Raw genomic sequence first — 18,268 nt, forward strand, 5'->3', positions numbered from 1 at the left:
TCGTCGCCCCCGTGAGGCAGACCAAGTTCTAGGCTGTATAAACACACACACAACCCAATTTTTTTTTTTTAGAACTACACTTTTGCGTCCTATGGCCTTTGCCAGCGCCGAAGCCAACTGGTGAGACGGACCATGTTCTTGGGCGCCAGGCTAGATGGTGCCGCGCACTTTGCATATCGTCAATTGCAGGGACAGGGGCAATACGAAGCAAAAACCTTAATTCGCAGAAATAAAACACAATACACTTATCACGGATGACACAATACGCGTGCTATCTCTCGAAGGATTAATTGAACTGATATGGCGCTCTTATCGACGGGAAGGTAGGGGAACCTCAGCGATATATATGCTATTGTCGTAAAAGGCAGCGAACCATTAACGAACTTTGTTGCGTCAAAACTGGAGCTAGTGGGTCACTGCTGATACGGAAACCAGGTGAGTCCAGCCTTTGTGACAGTCAGTTCGAGTAAACTATCTTTTGGTTTTCTTTACGTGGCCGTAAAGATTGAAATCTTTCAGGAACCAGAGCAGATTATCGCCAAAAACATCAAGCAAATAATAAGCGTGAACATGGTAGCCTTCATTCATTCATGGCAGCCAGTTATATCTGCTTTATTTTACAAATTAAGTTAAGTAAAACAAGCACTGGCAATAACGCAGATGTTTTACGGTCTAGTGTACGCGACTTAATTTAATCCATTATATTGTTCTAGTGTTTACAGCAGTCAAATACCATCAAATTTATTTCCATCTCGGTTTCGTTATAACGGAAATAAGAAGATAAAAAGCAAGTTTATATCTACTATTTCTGCGTTATTCAGTTAAGAAGCATTATCAGCTCCGCGTTCGCTAAAGCCTGATTTTAGAATATTCGCACTCCACGAAGACAAAAATAAACAAGATTAGGTTTTCTAGCAAACATCGGATTTCGGTTTGCCCTTTCTCACCAAGCGGTGATAAAAACAAATATAGGGTTTATGCTTGAAATATGTTTGACTATCAAGTTTCCTCTACATAATGTATTGGGTGATCTCTCTTAATGATAAAATGAACATACTAGGAATATCTATACGAATGCACAAGCGACAGGTTCATCAGTACTGATCCTCCACATAGACGATAGAAATTGCTCTATTTGTAATGCGTACATTTTTGCGCGGTAATTTACGTGTTTTGATACGTAAAACGTATTAAAAATCAACTCTTTACGATGAACAGCTAAAGGAGAGAAAGAGTCGAGAGCCAGCGGGGCCTACTCAGCGCCGAGCTCTAAGTGGAAGGACAGTGGAAAGGCGCAAAGGCCTCCTGCCCTTGTCTCCACCCAGTCTTTGAAAGCGTTTGAACGCAAGACACTGCGAGAGTAGCAGACGACGCTCTTGTTTGTTCTGATTGGCAGTCAATAGAAAGGGAGAAAAGAAACGAAACTTTGCGTTTACTCGCAAATTCACCTTTTTTTTTTTCTTTTAAACAAGTGGTGTCACCTATGGTTGGTGGCAGGTTAAGAGACCAGGAAAAGCTCCTTCCACCTTTTTCTTCTTTGGCAAGGCGCCCGCTCTGCTAAAGTTGAAAGGGGTAAGAGCTTCTCCTGAACTTTTAACCTTTCACAGATTACTGGCGACTCCAGGGAACCGTAGAGGGCGCTGTGGTCAGGCAGAAAGCGGATGAAAGGAGGTCGTCTTCATCGTTCAGCACACCAAATAACTTAGATTTCTGGCATTGTGGAATAGAATGAGGGTTACATGTAAAAGTATAAAGCACTTTCTGTACGGTAAAAGCCTTCTTCTGGTCATTGCGTAATCTCGATTTGCGCGTTTGGCCGAAGCTATACTTGAGGTTTATTCCTTTAGTACTGAACTTCACGAGCTAAAAGAATATTGAAAATCTCCAAGCCTCTTCTACGGGTGACAAGCTATTATAAAACAACTCAATATCATATTTTGGAAGGTCATCAAAGTGCGGATGAAGGTTCGCTTTGTTCGATGCGTTTCGAACATCGTTCTCGGCTTCACGTTTGAAGAAAGCCATGGATAACCTAAACAGGTTGGTAAACTTTTGAGGCCAAGCACCGATTTACTTCCGAATACAAACTACTTGAAATACACTTACTCTCGAGCCCATATGTCTGAAAAAAGATCAATTATTGCAATCAGAGCTGGACGCTTTGACGTGCCCGCTCGCTCTCATTTCCTTCTCTTTCGCAGTTTGTCGCTGTATATATTATGACTTGCTGTTTACATGATACCAGTCGCCGACTAATAAATAGGGGTAGATGGTATTTTTCTAAATAAAACATGTTTTTCTTTTTTTTTTTTGCGGGGGGAGTATTTTTATTGCAGATTACGTAGGCGTCAATCAAGCAGAATCAAAAGCGCAAGTCACTGGACCTGCTTTTTTGTTTTTAATTGGTTCAGCGATGATAGAACACGCACAGAAACGTGCGTGTGTGCGTGTGGGCTACGCAGTTTCAAAAGTAAATAGAGGAGATGGTCATTTCCTTTTCCCCCTACATCGCCTACACACACACACACAAATGTTTTTGTACGTATTTTAATCTCGCTGAGTTAGTTATGAGCAAAAAAGCCCAGTGACGCGATTTTGACGCTGCAGGATTAGTCTCATTAACTCGCACCGTCGACTACAAGTAGACTTAAAGGGGCGATGGAACGATTTTTGTATTTTGCGCAAATACCGCTTAGAACGGATCCTTGACGTTAATGACCTATGAAATACCCGTTCGTTTTTCACCCCACGCAATCAAAGTCGCAGAAAAAAATAAATAAAAACGAGCAGAGTTCACCCCCTCAACTCGTATCCAGAACAAGCAGCCACGTGATCTGGAGCCGATTATATGCCGCCAATGTTGATCATAGCCACGCGCTGGGGTTGGCAAGGCACAGGACACGCGCAGAGTTCCAGACATTGGTATGGTTCGGCTGTTGCCGTCATTGCAGCGATTGGACACGGGTCACTACCCGAATGCTTCTCGAGCTATCGATTATCACGAGCCCAAATCGAGTGTCCATGCCATGCTCGGGTCCATGCTATGAGCCGCATTCGAATATCTTCACTGGGCGGTACTGCTACCGCCCAGTTACGTCATCAGGTTTTGCGCAGGATAGATTGAATGAAAAATCTCGGTTTTGACCTCGAAATTACAGCGCGACAAAGGAGTTTCTTGGTCAGTGGCGTTGCGTGCGAGTATAGGTGACGAAGTATAGGTGACGAATGTCGGTGCGGGACAAACTGCGGACGTTTATCGGCGCCTACTTCCCAGAAAATAGGACCAGGGAATGGGATTATCTAATCTCCGGAGAACATGATCGTTGACCGACTGCCTGGAAAACGTCCCGGTACTGATAAAAGGCAAAGACAAGATAAAGGACGCTCAGCAAGTTGGGCGATACTTGGTTTCAGCTCAAATTTCAGACGCAGCTGACTGCACAAGTTGATGGTACCAATGAAACTACGCCAAGAGTGCAAATCACTGGGCCTTCCCTGTACATGATTGGTTCAGCGGTAATAGATCACCTACAGAAAACACGACCAACACCATACTGCTGCACTTTTAACGCCGTTTGATCGGTACCGTCAGCACGTTGCGTCGGCGGCGTCCGGACTAAAGGTCAAAACGAAGTATAGTTGGGAATCGTTGTACGTGATAAAAACAGCGCTCAAAGGGAGAGAAGGAAGGAACGAACGCAGCGCGTGTGTGTCCTGTGTTCGATCCTTTGTCCAGTGCCTTTAAGTGCTATTTTCCATCGTGTACAAGCAATGTACTTATGAAAAAAAAATGCATCGCGAATTGCCCGTCACGTGACTATGTAACGTGACGTGAATTTTTTGCTAAGTTTGAACGGGAAGATTGATTTCGTGACGTCAATTTTTTCGTTTTAATTCGTTATAAAACTGATTTTCTGTATAGGTCACGTGACATGAAGCCATGTTACGTCATTTTCCCGGTTAAATTAAGCGGGGAAATTTGCTGTTACGATTTTTGAGGCTTCACTTTGCCCGAAAACCAAGCCTACACACGTTTCACGGTAAAAAAGAAAAAAAAAAAGAAAAAAAACAGCCTCGCGCATGGTCGAGTGCAAGTTGACGTAGTATGAAACTGCAAAAACGAATGTCCTCCCGTGATTCTTGACATTTCTTATACAGAAGCAGCTCCGATTCGAAGTTTCTTTCGACTTCCCCTGATTTTGTTACAACCAACTGGTATTTGATTTTCAAATTTTATTTATTAGAGACGTACCTAAAAGAGCGGCGACCCAATATTCACTCGGAATGTTTTTTTTTTTTTTTTTTTTTTTCACTTTCACATGAGCTTACATGCGCTAGTGGGACACAAGAACACCCGCACGCAACGCCATTGACCAAGAAACCTCATTGCGACTATGTAATTTCAACAATAAAAGCGAGCGTTTCCTTTCCATCTCTCTTTCGCAAAACTCGATGACGTAGCTGGGCGGTCGCAGTACGACCCAGTGACGATATTTGTATGCGACTCATAGATTGTACCCGCGCATTGCGCGTGGGCACTCGATTTGGGCTCGTGATAATCGATAGCTCGATAAGCATTGGGGTAGTGGTCCGTGTCCAATCGCTGCAATGAAGACAATAGCAGAGCCTTAACAAGGTCTGGAACTCGGCGCGCGTCCTGTGCTTTGACAACTCCAGCGCGCGACTAAAATGTGGGCAGAAAGTGAAGGAGAGGAGAAGGCGAGAGGGCGCGGGGAAGGAAGAACGTCGAGCTCTGATTGGATAGATTAGTGGGTAAACCTAAAGCTAGCTACCTCTCTCCTCCACTGCATTCGTCGAACCTGTTTGAATGCGAAAGAGAACACTAAAGGCCCGTTCACACTCTTGCGACCGAGTACGACTGAGAGAGACGAGATCTCACAACTTCTTAAATGTTTCTAGAATGAGGGAACGCACTGACATTGTGGCGCCATCTATGCGGTGACCCTAGAACTGCATTTCACAAAAGCGAAGGTTTTGCGGGATTTCCGAGGTCAAATGTGCGTAATACCCATAGAAAGGCTCGTTTATAACATTGACAAAAGTTTTTCGAGCCAAAAAAGAAAGGATATTGCGCGAGAAATAAAAAAAAAATATGCCGGACCGCCGAGTTTACACTGCTTCCCAATAGATGGCGCCAGTGCATTCTCTGGTTTAAGAAGTTTTAAGGAACCCAGGTTTAAGAGGTCGCAAGCAGTCGCAAGAGTGTGAACGGGCCTTAAGACGCCTGTGTTCCGCCTTAAAACGTGTTCGACGACTGCAGTGGAGACAAAGCTTTGCGCTACGAGCCCGAGCTAGCCCGCGCTCCTGGCTTGGAGACGTGCCATAGCCTCGTCTATACTCACAAAGCCTGGCTGTTCGACGACGAAGCCGCAGAGTGTCCGGTCGCAGAATTGGAGCGCGAGGATCTGGTAGCACAGAGCATCAAAATCCACCTGGACGTCAGCGCGCAGCTTTTGCAGCGGCGAGGACCCGAAACACACTTGTTCGCTCGGGAAGAGCTTTGTTTCGGCGTCTCGCCGCAGCGGGGCGCCAGTCGCGTGGCTCTCCTCTGATCCGCTGTGTCCCGCTCCACCCCACCTTTTTTTTCATTTCGGCGGCCGCGTCTCGTGGGTACCTGCCAGGCTTTGTCAGTATATAGAAGGCTGTGATCGTACAAAAGACGGTCTGCATACCGATTCGAACGCGTGTCCCGGCGAGATCCGTGCTTCGAATGCCGCATGGCAATGCGTTCAAGAAGGAAACTTGGGCGCACTCGGCATTCGAACCACGGGTATTGCGGTGACTCGTGTTTGGAGACTGTTTTGTTTTGTTTTTTTCGTATGATGTGCAGGAGCAGTGTGACCCTGACTTGATGCTGAATGGAGTAAATCCCAGAATCATTCCAACCAGAGCTCCGAGTTCTGATGTCCTCGCGCGCTCTCCGTTTTCTCCTCTCCTTCACTTCCTGCCCGCATAAACATTGGCTGCATCCTAATCGACTTCAGATCACTTGACCTAGTTTCTGGCTTCGAGATAAAAAAAGCTGCTTGTTTTGTTGAAAAGACAATGAGCGTGCAGGCGAGCTGGTGATAGCTAATCATGTCATATAACACCTGAGATTTTAGTGGAAGGATTTGGAAACTTTTCAGTAGAAGAAACAGTTTCCAATTTCTTCCACCACAGTCTCAGGTGTTATATGACGTCATTAGCTTGTTTGTTGTTGTTGTTTTGTTGTGTTTTTTTTTCCTAATATTGTACGAGGACAAACCCTAACGCGTTTAATAGGCTATAAAAGTCACGGATTAATTCTAAACGTTAGTCACACAAAGCACAAAAAATTCGTGACACCGCCCCTTTAAGGTTGCGGGAATATTTAAAATTTTAAACGTGTTTTTGTTAAAGTGGCCATCATTTTTTTTTTGTTTACTTTCGTTAAATACTGTTTAGAATCGCTCCCTGATGTTAGTAACCGAATAAACTTGCCTTAGTTTTGCTTTCTAAGCAACGGCAGTCGACAGATAAAAATTCGAGATCTATAAGCCTCGTTCATCCCCTCGACTCGGAGCCAGAAGAAGTGGCCACGTGGCCTGGAGCCTATCCTACACTGCCAACGCTAATCAAAGCCACGCGGCGGGGGTTGACAAAGTAGAAAGCGCGTGCTGAGCTCCAGGCATTGTTAGAGTCTCGTCACCGTAGTGGTTGGACACGAGCCACTCACTACCCGAGTGTCCGCCGAGGCATTGTTTGTTACGAGCCGAAGTGGAGTGCTCACGAAGTTCTTGTTTACGATCCTCGAGCCGCGCTCGGCTGTCATCGGGCGCGGGTGGTTTCGATCCCACAATTACGTCATCAAGCTTCCCGGAGGCAAGACCGAGAGAAATTGTCCCCTTTCATTCTAGCAATTTCACCGCGACAAAGAAGTTTCTGAATCAGTGGCGGTCCGTGCAAGTATCCTTGGACCAGACTAAAACAAATACGTCTCTGCAAAGTCACAAACGTTCCAACCCGGAATCGTTTCATGAATCCTATAAATGCAAATAATCGTAACAAAAAAAAAATTGATGGTCCCAGCATTTTTTTTTTTTTCGAGAAAACAATCGAATTTATTATTAGCACGGCGCTGAACATGGCCACTTGTATGACCAATATCCCTTGGCAGGTTAAAAAACGCAGTGCCTAGCTGATAAAGACTGCACTGCTAGGACGTTTTTTGTTTGTTTTTTTCTTTCTTGTGCGACGGTTCCGTCGGCGAAGACGTCGCGGCTTTACACTGTCAGGTGGCCACAGTGTGCGTGAGTCAAGCACAAGCGCGCAGGGCAATGTAGACCTAGCTGCGTAATGCGCGCGTGCCTTATCTAATCAAATCGGTGATGTTCGAAGGGTAACGCTCGGGAAGCTGCTTACTGGCGCCGCAGTTTGACGATAAGAAACATGCGGTAGTGTACATTGTCCAGCATTGAGTCAGCTCGATAACAAGCTTTTCAGTAGACCGCTAAGGGTTATCGAAACCGGATAGGACGGGTTCCAAAGGAAACGTTCCGAACTGACATTATGTAATCATCGCGTCCGGATGGTGCCTTGCCAATCACCACGGCTTGCACCATCGCCCATCTCCGCAGGTATTTTGAAAAGGGCGCGGGGATTGCGATGCTTTCCTGTGCGACTCGTTATATTTCTACTTTAGTTTATTTGAGGCGCTGCCGACCCTGCGATTTACAAAGGAGGGAGACAGAAAAATACGTTGCAAATATTCATCGTGTACTTAAAACTTTAACTACATTAAACGATATGCGTCCGTACATAGCTGATTCAATTTCGCTTCATTTCATTTAGTGTACCCTTAATGTGCCCTAAGGGCATTGCATGATATATTGCACCATAAAATGAATTAATTCATTCAATTAAGTAATAATAACGCAAATATTATAACCAGGGTATCAGCACAAATAACACGTAATACATGCAATACGCCAGACATACACACGTACGTACATACAAACATATACACCTAGTCAAGTAAAACACAAAGTGATAAAATTGCAGACATCTTGATGCAGACATCATATGTGTTTATTGGACCAACATATTGATCATACGTATAAGATTTATCACTATGGTACTTGAGCCGGTAAAGAAATTGGGAATAATTGAAAAGGTAACCGAGACTTCACCAATTACCTCGGATTTTTCAAAACGACAGTTAAATGTCGGTTTCAAGACGGGCTCTCCCGTGTCCACAAATGAATTAGAGTCACCGAATTGTGAAGTACCTATATTCTTGATCCACCTATTTTGGTAAACCTTCCTCGCGTCAGAGGCGTGCTTCGAGGATTTCCTGGTAGGAAGCTTCTACGAACGCGGTGCGCCGTTATAAAGGGGAGGGGTGGAAAAATAGCAACGGTTAAAAGTAATTTTAGTACTTCCAAATAAATATAATCACACTACCCTTGCGGTCACTTCCTAATAAATATCATCAAATGACAACAAAATAACTAGAAAAATAATTGATTACGAGTAATTGAATTGTAGTGAGCACCGTACCAGTCTGCTGTGGAGGCAAGCGTGGCGCCAGACATTCCACAGGAAAGAGCTAGTGGGCATGCTCAGTCCAGTAATCCAGTAAACAAAGATGATAGCGCGCAGAAGACGGTTACTGAAATGGTCTATATACTAAAGTACTCAGGGTGCATTCACTACGGTGTTGTCGAGCTCGAATGAAAAGCGCCAATTGGACAGTTTCGAAAGTCCTTTTGATAAATCTCAACCTCCCTTTGTGCAGGAACCAAGACCATGCGGGTCCTTCAGACGGCTGCCGTCATTTTGTTCTCTGCTGCAACGTTCTCCGGGGCAGCACCGCAAGATACCGGTATGAGAGCGATCTCGGCTAAGCGCCCCTCAAGATGAATGACATGGCAATATTTAATGGCTTAGCCCAATTACGAGGTATTCTTGTACACCGGGCCGGCTTGCTAGAATATCGCCTCAGCCGAGAATGGGTGTAAAAAATCACTGCGAAGGTTTGGGGCCTGCGAACGTCTTGAGACGCGGTTTGAGTCCCGCTCAGCTCGTGCGCTCGCTTTGGCAGTGCTTTCTTGCCCTCAGTCTCAGCCACGGTGTAAAATAATACTCTTCAGGTGAGGACAGCGCGCTCCTCGCGCAGTGCAGATAAAGTTCGCTTTTCACTCTCTCTCTCTTTCTCTCTCTCACTATGGTTTCAAGCGGCGCCGGCAGATGACTCATCGACCCGTGGGCACGGCAAAGACGGCTCGTGCCGCCTCATGCTCCACACGCGCAGAGCTCCAGTGAGGTTGTCGCTCGTGCAGAAAGACCACGGTGTACCAGGGTGTCATGGCAACGACATAATTTTTTCGCTCTCAAACAGTTTCACGGTTGGGCCGCCGGCGACACTGTCAGTCGCGGGCACGGTGGCCGCCGAATAATGCAGCCTTTCGGATGCCCGTCGAACGAACACTATCTGATTCCTCGCGCCGCGCGTTCAGCCCAGACTTGGACGTAGTTCAACTACTCTACTCAAACTACTGTAGTTTAACTACTTTTTCGAGTAACTTGGTAACTTAAAATTACAACTTGATTTGGGTAATTAGTAGTTTAATTTAACTACTTTTTTCAGGTAACTTCTACTCAAATTACTAACTACTTTCGAAATTATATAGTGCTAATTTTGCCCATCACGAAAGTTTGAGCGCAGAAATGAATAAGACGCCGGCAGATGAAGTGGCATTCCCGAACAAGGGGCCCCCTTGTTCGGGAAGGCGTCCTTGGGCCAAGGTGGCGACGAGCAGCCAAAATATAACACCGGCACGCACGAACGCAGGAAGAGATGCTGAACAAGCCTTGGTCGGGTATTGACCTAATCCGGTAATGCACGCAGGCGCCGCGTTTCCAGCTGCAACCGTGAAAGACGGGGGCACTCTGAGAGTTATTGTTTTCGTGCTGTCGGTCTTTAGTGAGTTCTGACTCAAGCGGTAGGTTCCACGAGAGGCGCCACTGGAATGACCTCGCAGCTGGGCGCCTTGTCGTCAGCGCATACGCCTTTGCAAAGCCGGACTCCCCCGCGCACAAACCCTTGTACGGATAATCCGTTCATGGGAGCACGTTCCCGCTTCCAGCTGCAACTGTATACGAGTGACGATGCTTGTTCACGTAATCCTTCGCGTCCTTCCGACCATCCATGCCTGGGAGACCTCCTCTTTGTTAAAAACGATTCAGGCGCGTCAGAATATTGTAGTCGCCGGCGAGGACCGCGAGTTACCCTTGGGAGATCCTTTTGTTAGACCCGGCGTCAGCGGCGAAGTATACTTCGGTTCATCTTCTATTAAACCAAATCAATTTTTTTTTTTCAGTAGCGTAGCACTAGCACTACAACGGGACGCGCAGTCGTCTGGGTGATCTCGTCGTCGTGGCGCGAGACTTGAACCCTTGACGGTCTGGTGCACTCGCTCAGCGCACTCTCAGAACGACGTCGGAATAAAGAGGGCCAGTCATAACAATCTCAACGTGACGAAGAAAAAACAAGAAGGAAAGTTTGTTATTAAAGACCCTCTACCCGAGGCAAACCTCACAAGTTTCGTCATGGACACCTAAGATGCCGACACTCGCTTACCCGACCCTGCACAGCCTGTTTCTCAAATTCAACGCTGCCGTTCCATCCAGCCCGTCGGTGGAACGTCTAATTAGCTGGGCTGGGGACGTCTTTAGAAGGAAAAGGGGAAAACTCTCCTATCAAGAACTTTGAAAGTCACTTGCTTCTGTGAGCGAGTAAACTATTTTGGCGAAAACGCAAGCCATGAATAGACTGCATTTATTTTAAGCTCGCAGGGTTTTTCATTGATCAAAACTGCTGTTCATTTTGCTACCACAAAAATATAAAAAAGTAACTTCGAAAGTAACTTCAAAGTAACTCGCTACTTTTTACAGTAGTTAGTAGTTTACTCAATTACTATTACAAATGCGTAATTTCTACTCTACTCCAATTACTTTTGGCGTCGATACTCAGTAACTTAACTTAACTACCTTTTTTGAGTAATTTGTACATGTCTGGTTCAGCCCCGTCGTGTCCTCACCTAAAGTGTATCTTACACCGTGGTCTCAGCTGAGACGCTGCTTCTGTACCATGCCGGCACGAGTATTTCTGCGATTAATTTTTTTTTAAATCCCTACAAATATGTTGCATTAAAACTTGGGTTTGGGCTAGTTGGTCCATTACTGAATAAAAGGTTAAAAAACTCGAGCAAACGAGGACAATAGAGAAACACGTCCTGTCGTCCGTGTTTCTTCATTGTCCTCGTTTGTTCGAGCGCATGGTGTTCGAAAAAATTATGAGCTCTTTTCGGTTACAAACTGCCATCCATAGCGAACGTCAGGAGTTGCAAAAATGCAGAATAATTATCAAACTAATTACCAATAATTTACTCATTAGCCTTTTAATTACCGAAAATGAACATTTCTTTACTGTTACGAGCTTGCTGAGCGTCATCGAAATCCCCTAAATCAGTTATATATAGGAAGACTTTAAGCTGGTGCTGAGTCTGAGGTGGTGCTAAAGTTCACAGTCGCGCAGCAGGCGGAAGGTTTGCGATACGAAAACGCGAATGATTGTTTGTGATTTGTTCTAGTTTTGTCTTTGATGTCGCTTCCATTTTATTTTCAATAAGAGCATCATTCGTGTTTTGCATCGCCACCTGCCTGCTGCGCGGGTGGAAACTTCACGTTCACACGTGCTTTACGTTTACTTAAAATTGACTGATATAGGGGTTTTTGATTGCGCTCAGCAAGTTCTTAATCAGAACAATATGAATATCTTCACTAAGTAGAAAATAATAGCTTTTAGTGTATTTGGTCATTAATGTTTGAATTGCCATAATTTTATTAATTTTGCTTTTATTCATGACGTCCGCCGTGGCTAAAAGTTTGTTCCCGAGCTGCACTTGAACTTGAAACGTCTTCCGAAACTAAAAGGAATTGTCAAGTGATTGCCTCCGTATGTTGAAAGAGGTGCCGAAAAATAATTTCATATCACGTACTCAAGTATATCAGTGGCACAAGAATTTTACCAATGGTCGCAAAGAGGCGGATGGCACTGGCCCTTCATGGCGCCCTAGAACGTCAACAAGTATTGAAAACTTCGAGAAAATTAATAAAATAATTCAAAATGATAAACGTTTTACGATTAGAAATATCGCCGATACCTAAATAATGACCAGAAATTGTCCTGCACGTCTGCATGGACGACAAACCTTACTACAGGCGTTTTGCGCGAAAACAGTGCCCATAGTGAACTGCATCAGAAAAGTACATGCACACGCTGGACACGCCATTTGAGTAAAACAGTCTTTTTTTTGTGGCTTCTGGGTCTTCAGTTTTATAAAACCCGCCTTATTCACCAGATAGGGCGCCATGCGATTACATCATGCTCGTAAAAACAAAGAGCACAAAGAAAAAGAAAAGCATTTACTATACATTTGCATAGACAAGGCCATACAGAAGAATCAAAACATGGAGACAAGCATGCCACTAGTCACAGTGCAGCATTATACAATCAGCAGCGAAAAACCAAAACGAAGCGATGTTTGAACGAGGAGGGGTCTGTAAATTGTAGGGGAGAAATGACAAGATGTGATTTTTTGAATCTATATTTTCTTGTTCGCCTGTTAAATTTTTAAATAAACGACACTATGCTGTTCCCTCAAAATGAGCATTATCATGAACGTTGGCTGGCGCAATTTGTGAAAAAGCGGTGCAAAGAATAAAAGGACATTACTGCTACCCTCTCAGCTAGACATTAACTATACACTACGTATGCATGGTGCTTCAAATAAACCCTTGAGGCTTTATGGACACAGAAGTTCAGGAAATATGATACCGAAGAGTCCCTTTACCTCTATAGAAGTTAACTGGCGAAGTACACGTTGAGAAGCACTGTCAAAACTCATTCTCTGGAATCGGACGCGTGACAACTCGGGAGCATCTATGACATATCGCGATCCAGGCGATAACGTTGTGATCGGTCATTGCCCCGTGTCGCGTAAGAGACGCTATTGAAGATGAGGGTCCTCTAACACTCATGTAGCACTTGAGGATAAGAACAAAAGAAAGACAAAAGCTGGATTCATTTGTGCAGAGAAAAGAAGTATTATTCGCAAATACAGGGCACTTGAATGAGAAGCACACTCCGTTGAGTCAATGATAGGGGACTCGCTAAGGTGATGAGCGGGGCGACGACCCACTCGTGTCGCGGTTTGATTGGCTCCGCGGCGTCCTAGCGTTGGCCGTTGTTGGACTTAATGTAAAATGGGATACAGCTGATCCCCCTAAATCTGCGGATATTGCAATAATATGTTAACGTTCACAGTGCAAAAGTTATGCGCTTAACACCATCGCGTACAAAAGTTTAAAAAAAAAGCACTCGGTGATATTGTAACTTGTATTTAGATAGTCAGAAGGCATGTCAAATAACGGCATTACTATTTTCTGAAACACAAAACAAAAGAGCTATACTTTGTTTTACCTCATGTTCAGTCATGGCCGACCCTACGAGCTGGTGGGATCAGTCCGACGATGTGAAAAGCGCACCGTCATATGGTGCTCGCCATGGCGTCTGTACGTGTTCCATCATTGTACAACCAATCAGAAACAGAAAAGACCGCGAGACTCGAGCTTTTGACGCTCCTTGAATGGTCTTTCTACTTCGTAGCGACGGCAGCGGCTGGACTCAAACTGAAACAAAGTATAGACACTCTCGAAAATCCGGTGCGACCACTTTCCCGCATAGGGGTTGGGAGATCGGCTGAAATCTACGCAGCCAGGGAACTCGGTCAACTATACGAGCTGAAAACAAGTTTATCACTCAAAACGCAAGTTAGAGCTACGAGACTAAGCGTGGTAAAAGGTTATGCCCAACGCCAAAGCGCACACTGTTTTTGTCTGCTTGTTTTTACAGCGGAACTGTTAAGGGCTATAGATTCCCCAGGATCGTATCTACCAGCAAAGAAATGATGACACCGAACTCTGAACAGCTACCGCCATCTGCCAACGACGGCGGCAAACGGTTGTCTGGTTGCCGCCGTCACTGATAGATGGCGGTAGCTGTCGAGAGTTCGGTGTCATCATCTATGAGCAACGGCGACGTGCGGAGCAGCGCGAATGGTTCCGTCGAACGCTTCAAATTCCCTTGCGAACGCAGAGCAGATCGCTCGCATTGAAAGCCACCGCCGAGAACAGAAGCTACAGCTCCGCTGCTCTTCCTTCATCACCAAAGTGAAAAGGCTGAACGTTTTTTTGTTTCTTTTCTTAGTCTATACATATTTTAAGTTTCGTGCTTCGAGAAGCTTAATCCGTAAAATGCCAAGATTGGCCGCAGAGTTTTTCGAGTGCGATATGATCAGTGGTAGAAGCGCCAAAGTTATTCGGAGCGCATCCTGCTTCATTTAGGAAAGCTAAACCTGCGATCCATTAGTACTAAAAGGTAAATTGCCGAATCCCCAAGCTTAGGTTCCACTTTTGCCGACTGCTTTCCGTCGTAGGTGGGGAAATTTAGCCGTGGCAGTACGACTGCCAGCGATCTCGAACGCGAGCATCACGCAGCTGCGATACATGATCGCACGCCGGTACGACGGTCATTCAGATCGAAACGAGCTGGGGCGAAAACTGACCCTTTTTCAGAAACCCCAAAATGGTAATCAACATTGGTGGTTGCCATTTTTGGGGGCCACAAAGCGTCTGAACGGCTCCTAGTCCTCACCAAGCGCTGACGCGCAGCTTTGTGTCCAGTATTTGCTCGGCGTGAGTGTCCAAACAATGGCGGATAACAGGCGCGGCAGTTACTATAGATGACGTGCACTTACTAAAAGGGTACGTTGAACCGAAGATCCATTGGGGACCTGCAGCGCGAGCTTTCGCTACACGCGCTCCAAGCTGATGTGCGTTCACACACTTGGCTATCGATCATCTTGTGAACCAGGACCACGAAACAAGAACCACCGTGGATCATACGTTATGCGAAAGTAGTACAGAGTGCTACTCGTGACCTTGCCTTATTCCCACTTGTTTATCGACCTCAACACTCGTCGTCTAACATGGTCGTCCCGGGCCTTACAGAAGGAAAGGACAAAGTCTTCATCTGCTACTGGGGAAGTTGGTCCCACTACCGCCATGGCAACGGCGCTTTCTCAGTGAACCAGATAGACCCCACGCTGTGCACGCACCTGGTCTACACGTTCGCCAAGCTAGAAAACGGCGTCATCAAGGAGTACGACCCCTACCTCGACTTGGCCAAGCCGTGGCATCTGGGTAAGCGAAGACCTAGCTCGAGGAGGGCCACACTGGATCAGTGGTCCGGAGGTGACTCTCCGAACGCCATCCCAACAGGGCAAATCAACATACTCAAACTTCGCAAACCCTTCCACAAAAAAAGCAAACAAAAAACGTTGACGGCGTTTTAATTTGTCCGGTTCCATAATGCATGCAATGCAGTATTTAGGGAGGCATATCGTTTATATTTTTCGGAAGACATTAAGCAGTCTCGTCGAAGAATGAAGAGCCGTCAGTTTCTCCGCTGATTTAACGGAGAAATGGACTTAGTGCAAATGTCAAGCGATGTCAGGACACGTCATGTCAGTTTTCCCGTTCAATTTAACGAAAGATTCGCTGACGGACAGACGGTCGAAAATTTGGGATGGGGGATTCCGTTAAAAGCATTTCATACTTTAATAACGTACGATAGCGAGTTGTCTAATAGCGTGCGCAAAGTAATATCGTCGTCGCCATGCGTCAATTTACACTCTAAATCCGGGGTCACACTGCTTATATGTCACACAAAAGACAGTCTGCAAACAGATTTGATCACAAGTCACCACGAGGTCCGTGCTTAGATCGCCGTATATGGCAACGACTTCAAGGAGATACTTCATTTGCACGCGGTAATCGAACCACAAGTATTGCAGTGACTCGCGTTTGCATAGGGAGTATTCACTAGACGCCATATTTGTGGGTGCTGTTCAGAGCGCATGCCCAGAACGAGCTCACATCAATAGGCGGCTAAGACCTACACTCTTAATGGTGCGGAATGCACGTTGCAAAAGAACTGTGGAAGCTCGCCATCAGCACGCGCTCAGCATTCGCGCACACAGCTATGGCCGCCAGTGAATACTCCCTATACTGTCGTTTTTGTAATGTATAAGCAGTGTGACCCCGGCTTGACGGCACAGTGCTCCTACATCGTACAAAAAGCACCATGTTCGGAGGAGACATGATGGCACAATGATCAGCGTACATGTCTGAGACATGCTGGAAGCAAGTTTGCTGCTTCGTACATTTGCATGCTTCAAACATTTTGGCAGACAGTTTTTATGACCAATGTGAAGGAACCGCCCGCAATACACGAACGGAACATGCCTCAGACATTAGGGAGTTTCAGGGAACCGTTTCTGCAGATCCGATACGGTACGAGGGAATCTCCGGTACGAACTGCGCATGGGCGAGTCTTCTGCGTTAGCGCATGCGCAGTTCGTGCCGCAGGGCCCGTCGCAGCGTGTTGGATGTCTTTTATACGATGTATTAAAAGCTGTAAGCCCGCTTAAAGGCCGACGTACAACCTCGGTTTTCTGCAGGGAAGATAATCCTGTTAGCGCTCCCCTCTCCTAATCTGCGAGGGGAGCAAAGTTGGGACAAGCTTAAAAGTGGAGAGGATATAGGTAAGAAGGGGGAGGGCAAAAGTGGAAAGCGCGAAGTGTACGTCGGCCTTTAAGAGAGAAAATAGAAATAAAAGACGCAGACATGACTCCCAGCTGGCAAAAACAACCGCGTTTGCTCCCGATACTGTTTTGGACTCACCTTGTAACCTTTAATAATATATATCACTAGATGTCTCACGGTCCAATTACAACAATTATCCAGACAGCATGTCAGAAAACAGTCGAAAGAACTTTAACCGCACTGTACAAACAATGCTGTTGTTGTTTTGTTGCTGTTTTTTTCTTCGTGTTGCAGGCTATAACACTTCAAGTGCCTTACTTAAAAATTACATTAAAAAGAAACTTCAAGTTCTTTTCTGTTTGCAGTTTTGGTGGTTATGTTAAAGGTTTTCAATTTGAATCAATTTTAGTCGGTGGCTGAAACGTCAATACAAAAGAAAAAAACATTATGAATTCATAAAAAAGAAATTCCGTTGCTAATTCCAATATTAGTCAAATATGTCTCTGGGCAAAACCTCTGTTACTGTATTAAAGTTCCACAGAAGTTTCCCTCGTGGATTTTATCGAAATAGTGTACCTTTATTTAAAAAAGTAAACCCCCTAACTTGAATGCAAGCAAGCCTAACTGGACAAATGTAAATAGCCTGAATTGATTGACTCAAATATTTGACACATGCGTACATTGTCCTACATATGTCTCCGAAGAACTGAAGCATGCGTTTCACGAAACTGATGTATGAGGAGCATTCAAATTGCTACTAAAAATCTGAGAAATGTCGAATATGCAGCATAACTTTAAGCGCATATAAGTTCAATACATCTCAATTTGTATACGTTTAACTGAAGAAAGGTCACTATAACTTGTGATAAATTAACTACATTAGGCTCTGTTTCATGAGATCGATAGTTGTGAAGATCATTAGGCTTTGTTCGAAAACGTGAATGTTGCAGTTGAGTTCAAACAGAAGCACATGTCTGTCAATACAAACAACGTAAGAAAATGAAATTGGCGTTATATGCTGTCCACTCCGACAGGCATGTACAAAAAATTCAACAACCTCAAACTTCAAAACCCCAAGTTGAAAACCATCATCGCTATCGGAGGCTGGAACGAAGGTTCCGTAAAGTACTCCAAGATGGCGTCGACTTCCGAAGGACGTGCCAAGTTTGTGAAGAGCGTGGTCGATTTCGTCGAACTCCACGGGTTCGACGGACTCGACATGGACTGGGAGTATCCGACTCAACGAGGAGGCAGTCCCGAAGACAGAGACAACTTCATCAAGCTCCTTAGTGTAAGAGTTACATTACATCACTCGCGAAAACGTTCAGAATAAAAAGAGCCAACATCTTGTCTGGTAAGGCAAACTTTGGCCCAACCTACCCTCGCGGTAACTCCAAAAGTAAACCGCTACCAATGTAGCGGCACCCCAGCGTGTTGGCCTTACCGCTCATTCGCACTGGAAGCGGATCCGCGTTCGCAAAGCGGTTGCGAACGCGGTTGTATAAAGATCCAGTACAATTGCACGCGCACTCGGTGTCACCAACTGCGCGTGCAA

General features: G+C 45.3%; 1 protein-coding gene across 1 annotated transcript in view; it reads left to right on the top strand.

Annotated features, from left to right (window-relative positions):
* The first annotated feature begins 341 nt into the window (after nt 1–341).
* Nucleotides 342–18,268, top strand: part of LOC120847768 (chitinase-3-like protein 1) — a 28,783-nt gene continuing 10,856 nt past the window's right edge. Inside the window, exons 1-4 of the mRNA XM_040219641.3 lie at nt 342–435; nt 8,780–8,866; nt 15,118–15,309; nt 17,748–18,004. Of these exons, the coding sequence (XP_040075575.2) occupies nt 8,791–8,866; nt 15,118–15,309; nt 17,748–18,004 (525 nt within the window). The 5' untranslated portion in view covers nt 342–435; nt 8,780–8,790. The remainder of the gene's footprint in view (nt 436–8,779; nt 8,867–15,117; nt 15,310–17,747; nt 18,005–18,268) is intronic.

This window comes from Ixodes scapularis, unplaced genomic scaffold (genome assembly GCF_016920785.2).
Source record: "Ixodes scapularis isolate PalLabHiFi unplaced genomic scaffold, ASM1692078v2 PGA_scaffold11__112_contigs__length_91849675, whole genome shotgun sequence".
NCBI classification, from domain to species: domain Eukaryota; kingdom Metazoa; phylum Arthropoda; class Arachnida; order Ixodida; family Ixodidae; genus Ixodes; species Ixodes scapularis.